Source organism: Brassica oleracea, chromosome C8, assembly GCF_000695525.1.
Source record: "Brassica oleracea var. oleracea cultivar TO1000 chromosome C8, BOL, whole genome shotgun sequence".
In the NCBI taxonomy this organism is placed as follows: Eukaryota; Viridiplantae; Streptophyta; class Magnoliopsida; order Brassicales; family Brassicaceae; genus Brassica; species Brassica oleracea.
Genome location: NC_027755.1, coordinates 16,629,433 through 16,640,158, shown reverse-complemented (window position 1 = coordinate 16,640,158; position 10,726 = coordinate 16,629,433). Strand labels below are relative to the sequence as shown.

The 10,726-nt window shown below is 39.6% G+C and overlaps 3 protein-coding genes across 3 annotated transcripts; 2 read left to right on the top strand and 1 right to left on the bottom strand.

Annotated features, from left to right (window-relative positions):
• Positions 1-2,394: 2,394 nt before the first annotated feature.
• LOC106307150 (probable pectate lyase 18) lies at positions 2,395-4,079 on the top strand. The gene is made up of 3 exons (XM_013744022.1): positions 2,395-2,598; positions 2,695-3,444; positions 3,547-4,079. The coding sequence occupies exons 1-3, from the start codon at positions 2,489-2,491 to the stop codon at positions 3,905-3,907; spliced, it is 1,221 nt and encodes a 406-aa protein (XP_013599476.1). The 5' UTR covers positions 2,395-2,488; the 3' UTR covers positions 3,908-4,079.
• Positions 4,080-5,223: 1,144 nt separating this feature from the next.
• On the top strand, positions 5,224-6,772 carry LOC106311894 (31 kDa ribonucleoprotein, chloroplastic-like). Its single transcript, XM_013749218.1, has 4 exons — positions 5,224-5,728; positions 5,918-6,019; positions 6,170-6,451; positions 6,542-6,772. The coding sequence occupies exons 1-4, from the start codon at positions 5,303-5,305 to the stop codon at positions 6,602-6,604; spliced, it is 873 nt and encodes a 290-aa protein (XP_013604672.1). The 5' UTR covers positions 5,224-5,302; the 3' UTR covers positions 6,605-6,772.
• Positions 6,773-6,842: 70 nt separating this feature from the next.
• LOC106311892 lies at positions 6,843-10,032 on the bottom strand. Its single transcript, XM_013749217.1, has 7 exons — positions 9,855-10,032; positions 8,627-9,492; positions 8,412-8,535; positions 8,068-8,322; positions 7,788-7,937; positions 7,148-7,693; positions 6,843-7,074 (listed from the first exon to the last, which is right to left on the bottom strand). Exons 1-7 carry the CDS (start codon positions 9,882-9,884, stop codon positions 6,973-6,975), a joined length of 2,073 nt encoding a protein of 690 aa, XP_013604671.1. The 5' UTR covers positions 9,885-10,032; the 3' UTR covers positions 6,843-6,972.
• Positions 10,033-10,726: the final 694 nt, after the last annotated feature.

Genomic DNA, 10,726 nt, shown 5'->3' with positions numbered 1-10,726 from the left:
GCATATTACCGGGGACATGCCAATTACCACCACAACGAACTGTTTCATTAGCTCCGTAGTAGTTGATTTGCGCTACAATTTGTTCTCCAGTTAGATATGGAGGAGGAGTGTCTCTTACAACCCTTTTATGTCAAAACAATCTCTTGTTTCTTCGGTACGGATGGCCAATGGGAAGAAATCGACGGTGACAATCGAACCAACTTGTCTTCCTACCATTCTTCAGTTGAAACGCATCTGTCGTTCCATTAATATATGGAGAAGCTAATCTCCCATCTGTAGTCCATCCAGACAACATCCCATAGGCAGGAAAGTCACTTATGATCCACAAAAGCATCGTTCGCATCGTAAAATTCGTCTTCCTTGAGCAGTCATACGTTCTCACCCCTGTTTACCACAAATCCTTCAACTCTTTTATCAGTGGTTGTAGGAAAACATCCATGGACCTTTTTGGATGGTTCGGACCATGTATTAGTATGGTCAAGAATAGCAACTCCCGTTGCATGCACATCTCCGGTGGCAAGTTGTATGACGTAGACTGGTCACAATGAATATTGTCTCCCTGACATTCCGAATGGACTAAATCCATCTGTGCATAATCCAAGATACACATTCCGGCTATTTCTAGCGAATGTCCTTGCGGCTTGAATCGTGGCTTCTTGCCGAATCGACATTCTTCTAACTTCTCATCATCTCCCCAGTAGATCATGCAATTGTCGATGCAAACGTCTATCATCTCCGAAGGCAACCCAAGACTATAAACCAGTTTCTGAATCTCATAATAAGAATCAGCAGACACATTGTCTTCCGGCAAATACTCTTTAAACAAGTCTTCCCATTCATTCATGCAACTTCCAGGTAGATTGTGATCAGTTTTAATATTCTTCATTCTAGCAGCCAACGATAATGTAGAGAGACCTTCTCTACAACCACTGTAAAGTGGCTGATTCGCAGCATCTAACATTTCATAAAACTTTTTTGCATCTATGATAGGTTTTTCATCTTCATCATGAGCTACGAATGCATCAGCTACCATATCATGAACCCTATCATAATCTACCTTCTGCTCCTCTTGATGGTAACTATGTTCATTATGCAAATGATGATCAATCGGTTCTTCCTGAAAATTTCTATTACTACTACTAGCTTCATTCTCATAATTATAACCTTCTCCATGTTGAAACCAGATATAGTAATTTGGCGTGAAGCCTCTATTTAATAAATGCTTCCAAACATTTTCACGATTTGTCAATTTCGAATTGTTGCATTTCCGACAAGGATAGAACATCTTATCGCTTTCTTGGGCGAGCGGTGTGGAATCTGCTTGATGCATAAATGTCTCCAGCCCTTCGAGGTATTCTTTCGTCACTTTCCCGTTAGCATCTCTGTGCATATACATCCATCTCCGCAACTCAAAAATATTCCTGGAGCCCGACATTTTTTTTTTCTTTCACGTTTTTATTTTTTTTCTTGTTGGTGTGTTTAAAGTGATGTTCAAACGTCCATATTTATTGGAAATTTTTGAATGTTGAAATTTTACTACGAATTTACGACGAAATTTAATTAAGTAGCCGAAACAAAAAACGTGTTACAACTACAAAGTTGGTGGACTCGCAATTTTCTCGTTAATTAAACGTAAAATATTTCTTCCTAAAGTAATCGCTACTTTTACGTTGAACTTACGAAGAAACCATCTTTCTTCGTAAAAACAACGTTATGTTACGTCGTTTTTACGACAAAATTGTTTCTTTGTTATTTTACACAAATTAACGTTGTTTTTAAATTTTCTCGTAAGATTCTCGTAAAGTCGACATAAATTTACGAGGATTAATTTTTCTCGTTAAATTTCGTCGTTATAGTTGTGTTTTCTTCAGCGAAAGCATGAGAAATGAAAAAAGCTAGCAGTCTATGGACTTTTTTTTAACTGTTATATAAACTGATACGTTTTAGTAAAAGGCAAAAGAATAGTTTGCTTTGTGCTCACCACATGGCTGTGTTTTTTTGTTGGTTTGACGTTCTTTAAAAGGAGTAATTTAATCAACTAGAATGGTTACTAAGTTTGGATCCTTAATCATTACTTCAAAACCAACTTCCTATTGTTTTTATTCGGCTAAACAGAGTAACAGACAAGTGGAACTTATTTGAAAAGTATAACATTTTCGACCTAATTAGATTGGAGGCTTTTGTTTAATGTCAACAATTGTAACGGATGTATTTTAGCAAAAAAAAAAAAAAACAATTATAACGGATGTAAAGCATTCTATTGGTTCATCCTAAAGATTATTATTATATAAACTCTTTACTAAAAAAGATATATATAAAAGAGTGAGACCTAAACCGAAAAGTCCAATAACAAATAGTGTGGGGTTTCCTTTACATATCTTTTATATAAACACTCAAACTTTCATCTATTCGCACTCAAACCTTCTCTCCTCCATCTTCGTTTCCCTCTTCTCTTACTTAAAGCCAAGAGAAGAAAAAATAAAGAAAAATGCAGACGACGAAGCTCTTTATCTCCATAGTCTCCTTTCTTCTCTATGCTCATTTGATCTTATCTTCACCAGTACCAGACCCAGAAGCTATCGTCGAAGAAGTTCACAAGTACAAATCTTCTTTCTTCCATATTCTTCTTGCACATTTTACTTGTAACACAACTTCTCATGTAATAATAATATCCTTGGTTGTCAACTCTTGCAGGAGCATTAATGCGTCGGTTGCTGGAAGAAGGAAGCTAGGTTACCTCTCATGCACCACTGGTAACCCTATCGACGACTGTTGGCGATGCGACCCACACTGGGAGACCAACCGTCAGCGTCTCGCAGACTGCGCCATAGGGTTCGGCAAGAACGCTATCGGCGGCCGAGACGGTCGTATCTACGTGGTGACAGACTCAGGAAACGACGACCCAGTGACCCCCAAACCCGGAACGTTAAGACACGCCGTAGTTCAAGACGAGCCACTATGGATCATTTTCCAACGAGACATGACCATTCAGCTCAAAGAAGAGCTGATCATGAACTCTTTCAAGACCATAGACGGTCGTGGCGCGTCAGTACACATCGCTGGTGGGCCATGCATTACGATCCAGTACGTGACTAACATCATCATCCATGGTATCCATATCCATGATTGTAAGCCAGGTGGTAACGCTATGGTGCGGAGCTCACCACGGCATTACGGGTGGAGAACGATATCGGACGGTGACGGTGTCTCCATCTTTGGAGGAAGTCATGTTTGGGTTGACCATTGTTCACTATCTAACTGCGAAGACGGGCTTATTGATGCCATAATGGGCTCCACGGCTATTACTCTGTCTAACAATTATATGACGCATCATGACAAGGTCATGTTGCTTGGTCATAGTGACACTTACACTCGTGACAAGAACATGCAAATCACCATTGCTTTTAACCATTTTGGTGAAGGCCTTGTTCAAAGAATGCCAAGGTAAAAAAAAATATAATAATTGATGTTAGATTTTTGTTAGTAAATTAAATGTGATTTTGATGTGTGATTAAATTTTTGGGACCATTTGTTTGATGTGTGTAGGTGTAGACATGGGTACTTCCATGTGGTGAACAACGACTATACGCATTGGGAGATGTATGCTATTGGTGGAAGTGCTGACCCTACAATCAATAGTCAAGGGAACAGATTTTTGGCCCCGGATATTAGATTTAGCAAAGAAGTGACTAAGCATGAGGACGCCCCAGAGAGTGAGTGGAAGAGCTGGAACTGGAGATCCTCTGGTGATTTATTGCTAAACGGTGCGTTTTTTACGCCTTCCGGTGGTGCTACCTCGTCTAGCTATGCCAAGGCTTCGAGTCTTGGCGCTAGACCGTCTTCTCTCGTTGGACCGTTGACGGTTGGTTCTGGTGCATTGAATTGCCGTAAGGGTTCCCGTTGCTGATTGTGGTGGCTCACTTAAGTGTATTTAGCCAATTAAAAAGATTATATAGAAAAGGCAATTAAAGCCACCAATTAAAGGGTTAATTTATAACTTTCATTACTCCCTTTAATTAGTCTCTTTTGATTTTTCTTCTTTTGGGGTAAAGTTAAGAAGAATACAACCTCTGGCTTCACTGCTCTTAGGACCCATCTAAGGATTTTCTGTTTTAAGGCATCTTTTATTAGGTTAAAGTGTAGTAACAAGCGCAGATGTGTTGATCTTCATATTAATATAATATAATATAATATGTGTCTTCTGTTTCTTTTTTTTTTTTCTCATAAATGTCTATCATAATGATGAACACAGACAGCCCATATGAAAAGTGTAGTCACACAATGCACATTCATAACTCAGGAAGTTTGGAATGTTCTCTAACATGGGAAGCTTTTTGGGTCAAAGTTGTTCGAACCAATCAATGTCTGACAAAAGCCACGACTTTTCTACACTATGGTTGATGCATAGACTGTGTTAAATACAAGTAATTCAAAAGGAAGGAAAACTGAAGCAGTCATGTGTCTCAGCAGCCCTACTTTTTGATGGAGTGGTCATATTCGTCTATTGACTACTGTCCACTGATTGTGGATATATTTTAAATCTGAAACTAGTATAACTAACCAATGTATTCGTTTTCCTCCATATAACTAACCAATATAATACACCTTTTTCTTTGCCATGTCATGTCCCATGTGCAACATATTATTAATTCATTAAGGAAAGAAAAAAGCAATAAGATCCTGTGGTTACTAGTCGCAACAAACGATGTGATGTAGTTGGTTTGTTTATGTGGTAGTTCAAATCGGTAAAGTCAGTAGTAATGCAGAATGTAAAGTTACAAACTTACGAAGAAAGTCTTCCCTTCTTTTTCTTTTGTCATAATAATAATATAACATCAAAGTTGTTAGAAATTTTTGACACTGATGTCTTTCTTATACCATCATTCCAAAACCTGATAGATTTGAAACTCAAAACAATTACGGTTTAAAGATGGGATTATATAGTTTGAAGACCGAATGATCCCATTACATACTAACCACTGGGTCCAAGATGGATATTTTGTTTTGCTGTCCCAAGGACTCGTTTTGTTCCAAACACATGAAGATGTTATGTTAACATTTTTAGTGGTCATATTCTATTCCAGGACCTAGAACCTGTAGAACTTAAAAATCAAACTAACTAAACGAAGCCCATCCGAATCGAATGGCCCAATATTTAGCCCATTCAGATATTATTTTTCTATTTTCAAAATATTTTATTCTTAAATGATATTTAACTTTTGGTATCGAACAAGAGTCTCTTCTCTTGCGCTGTCTTGTCCCTCCTTATCCCCTATCTCTCTCCCACTCCTCTTCCTCTGCAATGGCTTCTTCAATAGTAACCTCAAGCTTCAAGCCCTTAGCCATGGCGGACTCTTCCTCTTCCACCATCTTCTCTCACCCTTCACTCTCCATCATCTACCCTCGCTGCTCCTTGCTAACTAACCTGCCGCTCTCTTTCTCCCGCGTCTCCCTATCTCTCAAAGCCAAAACCAACCTAAAGAAGTCGCCTTTCGTCTCCTTCGTTGCTCAGAATTCTGATTGGGAGGGGGAAGAAGGTGGGGATGCGAGCGCTTCGGTCGCCGTTGAGGAGAACGATTCCGAAGGGGAAGGTGATGTGAGCGAAGGAGGTGACTTCCCGGAGCCACCGGAAGAAGCGAAGCTCTTCGTGGGAAACTTGGCGTACGATGTTGATAGCCAAGCCTTGGCTATGCTCTTTGAGCAAGCCGGTACCGTTGAAATCGCTGAGGTTGAATGTTATTGCTGCTTGATGTGTTTATGTTCATTAGCATTGCTGAAGTGGTTGAGATAAAGTGAAGTACTTGGCTTTTAAGTGTTTGTATCATCTCTGGCTTGAGAGTACTATTGAAGTGATCAAGATTGTGTGGATTGAATTTGTATCTGTTGACATTATTCTTTGGGATTCTTGTGGTTGAAGGTTATCTACGATAGGGAGACTGACCAGAGCCGTGGGTTTGGATTTGTGACAATGAGTAGTGTGGAAGAAGCTGAGACTGCTGTCGAGAAGTTCAACCGTTATGTAAGTTTCTAGCATATCTGATCTTGATATTGGCTCATAAGTGGAGATGTTATGTCCGAGACATTTTGGCAACTGAGTTGAGTTTGGGATTCTTTAACTTCTGATTCTGTTTGTAATAACATTACTGAGCATCTGTGTTGGTCTTGTCAGGATCTGAACGGAAGGCTCCTGACAGTAAACAAGGCAGCACCGAGAGGATCACGTCCAGAACGCCAACCGCGGGTATACGAACCTGCATTCAGAGTCTATGTTGGAAACCTACCATGGGATGTGGACAATGGTCGTCTAGAACAAGTTTTCAGCGAGCATGGCAAAGTTGTGGAAGCTCGTGTGGTCTACGACCGTGAGACTGGTCGTTCACGTGGGTTCGGTTTTGTCACTATGTCTAACGAGACTGAACTCAACGACGCTATCGCTGCTCTTGATGGACAGGTACCTTCCTCTTCCTCATATATGGCCATCATGCTAATGCAGATTTTGTGATCATCTCTTAATTTAATCTATCTTTGTGTTCATTTGCAGAACATGGAAGGTAGAGCAATCAGAGTGAATGTAGCGGAGGAGCGTCCAAGGCGTGGATTTTAAGGATTGAGATTATCTCTTGTGCCTTCTCCCTCTATCTCTTTGCATTTTGTTTAGACGACATTCTTACACTCTTTGATGAGTTTTTTTGTTCTGTCTGAACTCTTGCTTCTTCTATAGCACATCATTGCCTTCAGCAGTACCTTGACATACAAATTAGTTGAGACCTAAAACTTGAAAGGTTGGTTAGTTATTCTTGGCTCGTAATCACTCTTCCAAATACAAAATGAAGAACGAGATATAATAACTTAACATTTTATTTCGATAATCAAATCCATCATTCATCAAACAAGCACAATCAGAATTTATTAATACTAAAACATAGTTTAACCTGATAGATAAAGAAGTTCCCCAGAATCAAAAGCCACACATTAAGCCTCCTTCTCTCCAGTGAGGAGGTCCATCACCACGCCTTTAATGCTTCCATTGTTCTTCTTCAGCAGCTTCTTGTTCGTCACATCATCACAGAAGCCCTGGCAAAAAAACCACATTGTCAATAACAACACCATTTTCAAATCTTAAAATAACAAAAGTGCACACACTCACCATTTCCTGAAGCTCCTCTAGGATAGGATCCCACTCGCTAACTCCACAAAGAGCATCAACAGACTGCTCCAAGTCGTACTCGTTTTCCCTTAAGATCTCCTTGTTCAAATCAATCTCTTTGAAACCCATTTCCTCCAGCTCCTTGAGCATGCATATCTCCACGTCGTTCTTCTCAATACCCTCTTGAAGATCAACAGGGATGTCCTTTGTGGATGACGAACCACCACCACCCAAGGCCTCAACAGCAGGCATGTTTGGGAACTCGATCATGTTGAATGATGACGAAGATGAAGATGGAGTAAGAGTAGCAGGCTCAACTTCACCAACCGGCAGGTCATCTTTTTCTGCGACTTTTGATACAGCTGCTTCTCCTTCTAGATCAGCACCTTTCACTACCTCAGAGTTAACACTGGAGCTGCCAGCTTGAGCTGGCTCATGATTCACATTGATCCCTGTTAATTCGCTTGAAAAGTTCTCATCAGGGGAGGCATTCAAGTTCAGTCCATGAAACTTATTCACAACGCAATTTTCCAAGGATGCATCAACCTGACAAACGCAAACAACAACAAAAGATTATCAAAGACATTTTTGATAGAGAAACAAATATTCAAGGGAGAGAGCATCAAGATCTAGTAAGTACATGTATCAACACCCAAACACGTTGCCCAAACTTGGCACCACTAGAGGAAGCCATCCTCCAATAAGAAATGTATCGACCAGGTAACTCTGGTGCAACACAATCAACTTTCACGTCCAGCTCACTGTCGAGAGGCGCTCCCTCCACTGGAATCTGCAATGACGTTGAGACCAATAAGCAACTAGTAGAAAAAACTATTGCCACTTTGAGAAGAGAAAAAACTATCTCAACCCAAACTGCGAATAATTCAAAACTACATAATTGATCTGTAAATGGAACTTACCTGTAAATCAACTGACAATGAGTTGTTGAGTCTGTCACCACCGATCCAGACTATCCGTGTGCCATGTGGCCACACCAGCGAACCATTGTTCCTCATTTTCCATATCTTAGTGAACTGAGCAGATGGAGCAAAACGTGTCCCATCAAGTACATTCACATCAAGCACAAAGCGGCTGTCAAGCTTAGGCCGAGTGCACCTGAGGAGTAAACCTCCATGTTGTGGTTGTGGCACATGGCCCACCCAAGGGTTCGAGATCTATATAGATAAAAGGGTAAGATTTCTAGTTAGCTACACTATAGAAAGAGAAAGCATAAAAAGAACTAAAACATAGAAAAAAGCACTACTGGGGTAAGTTGTCCTCCAAAGGGATGTGAATGTTGAAATGAGGCTGGCTTATCCATCCTTGTGTAATCCTCTTCGTTACCCATCACCGAAAAGCAGATGGTGCAAAGATCATAGTCTTCTTTGCTGAAAAATATTCATCAAAGAAACCAATATGTAAAAATAAATTTCTAACATGTCTGTAGTTTCTACACCTGCTAGTAAAAAGCCTCCTTACACTTTAGACTTAAACCTAGGCCCGGTTATTGGAAGAACTCCACATCCATCACAGCGGATGCCCTTATGGAAGACACCCAGTGAGGTCCAGTAATCACCATTGCTGCTCTTTTTGTTGTGACATACACGCCGGGTATGCTTTTTGAAGTTGCTTGGATTTGGACCGGAGCGATTCGCGGTACTTCCACTGAAGGGACACTCGTTGAAACTAGGACCAAGTCCAGAGGAGGTTGGTACAGGACCAGAAGTCTTTGAAACAGCAAAGCCAGTTGGTTCATTAAGATCAGCAGGTTTTCTCCCGGGTTGGCTCTTCTTCATTTCACCAAAGGAAGGAACCTCCCTGCTCGGGTAAGGACCCGAAAGAACGGGAATAGCAACAGGTGATAAAAGACTACCTTCCTGAGGACCAGAGAGTGTCCCTAGCTTGGAGATGCAATCAAACAGCTCACCGACAACAGGGCTAGAAGATGCCTCTTTAGACGCAAGGTCAATATACACCTTGGATATGGTTTCAGGCACGGGGTTAGGTACAGCCGTGAGAACATCATCGATACCCTTCTGGATTTGGGAAACTGGGTTTACTCTATTAGGCATGGCCGAAGCTGTTGGAGCAACAGAGTTAGTGTTGGACTGCACATGAATCTTCAAGAACTTAAGGCGCTGATTCGTGACATCAAACAAGTCATTGTCATCGACCAAAGCCACCACATCACCATCTTCATCAGAGTAAGTCAGAGAGAAGTCAGCATCAACGGAGAGGTTAAACAGAGAAGCAATCTTTCCCCTAAGAGCAGCCATGTCAAGATCAAGCTGTCCATTGGCGTTGACAGACACCCTGAAGCGCCTAAGCACACCTCCATAGCTCACCTGCAATGATTAAAAAACAAACAAACTATACAACATTGAGTTATAGAGGCAAAAAAACTATACAACACAGTACTTATTAAACAAGCTTAGCAATGACTTAATACTGAGTTTGAACACACAACTTATGATTTTGGATACGCTTTAACATCTATTAAATCTTTCTTAGGATCTACGCTTCTAGCAGATACAGTTTACTATCTCAGGAAGAAAAAAACGAATATATCCAGTTCAGTTTCACAAGAGATAGACAGTTCAAAAACCAATACTAACACAAAACAAGATAGAGATATAAAAATCGACAGAAACGAGACGGTCGCCTCAGGATCATTAAGAGTTTTACAAAATCAAAGAAGGATGGTAACCTTGACGACGAGGGCAGTAGTGGAATCCATGGCGAAGAAACCCTAATTTGAAGAGAGGTGATCAAGAGGGAGGCTGAGAATCGGAAAGGTTAATATCCCTTATAGAAGAAGCGTACCCGTAATCCGCTTATGTCGTGAACTACCCCCAAGTTTTTAGATAGACACGGTCGCGTTTTTTATATATATGATCGGACTATGGTTTTTATTTAAATGTGATTTAACGATGCATTTGACTTATCCAGCAACAAGATACTATTATTTGACTTTTTCTGATACATTATTGGAAAAAAAAAAAGATACTTTAATTAGGCTTGCACGGCTAGATATTGTGATATTATGATATTCAATAGACTAACCCAACTAGATTTTGTGATACACCTTAGAAAAAACTTGTTTATTTTGCAATGTCTTGAATATCTGTCTAGGCAACGCCTAGAATCGGTATAAAAACCTAAGCCACAAATCAGTTATAACCAAAATAATTTTTAAATTTTTTGATTAAGCTACTCAAATCGATTTAATCATAATAATTTGATTTATAACATCTTAGTTGATCTAATTAGAATTGGTGTAAATCGGTTAAATCAAATTCACTAAGTGGCATGATTTCGTTTTTCTATATATATATATACTAGATCCGCGCCTTACGCGGGATAAACATTATATATATAAATTATTTAATGTATTAAAAGTCAGCAACTATTAAATATATAATTAAATTGGTGCGAACATATAAATCAATTTTATTAATCTAAAAATATTTGTTTAATATTTGATAGGATATGTAATTAAATTTAAATGATACTAACATACGTAGTATATTTTAGTATATTTTTAATATTAATGTCTATTAAATGATGATTTCTACTCAT

Bases quoted from the DNA above. Each gene is read 5' to 3' on its own strand.
- LOC106307150 (XM_013744022.1), top strand. From the start codon at position 2,489: ATGCAGACGACGAAGCTCTTTATCTCCATAGTCTCCTTTCTTCTCTAT. The intron at 2,599-2,694 runs GTACAAATCTTC...CAACTCTTGCAG, and splicing joins ATCGTCGAAGAAGTTCACAA to GAGCATTAATGCGTCGGTTG. The intron at 3,445-3,546 runs GTAAAAAAAAAT...TGATGTGTGTAG, and splicing joins CTTGTTCAAAGAATGCCAAG to GTGTAGACATGGGTACTTCC.
- LOC106311894 (XM_013749218.1), top strand. From the start codon at position 5,303: ATGGCTTCTTCAATAGTAACCTCAAGCTTCAAGCCCTTAGCCATGGCG. The intron at 6,020-6,169 runs GTAAGTTTCTAG...TGGTCTTGTCAG, and splicing joins TCGAGAAGTTCAACCGTTAT to GATCTGAACGGAAGGCTCCT. The intron at 6,452-6,541 runs GTACCTTCCTCT...GTTCATTTGCAG, and splicing joins TCGCTGCTCTTGATGGACAG to AACATGGAAGGTAGAGCAAT.
- LOC106311892 (XM_013749217.1), bottom strand. From the start codon at position 9,884: ATGGATTCCACTACTGCCCTCGTCGTCAAG. The intron at 8,536-8,626 runs GTAAGGAGGCTT...AATATTTTTCAG, and splicing joins CCTAGGTTTAAGTCTAAAGT to CAAAGAAGACTATGATCTTT. The intron at 8,323-8,411 runs GTAGTGCTTTTT...TTATCTATATAG, and splicing joins TTGGAGGACAACTTACCCCA to ATCTCGAACCCTTGGGTGGG.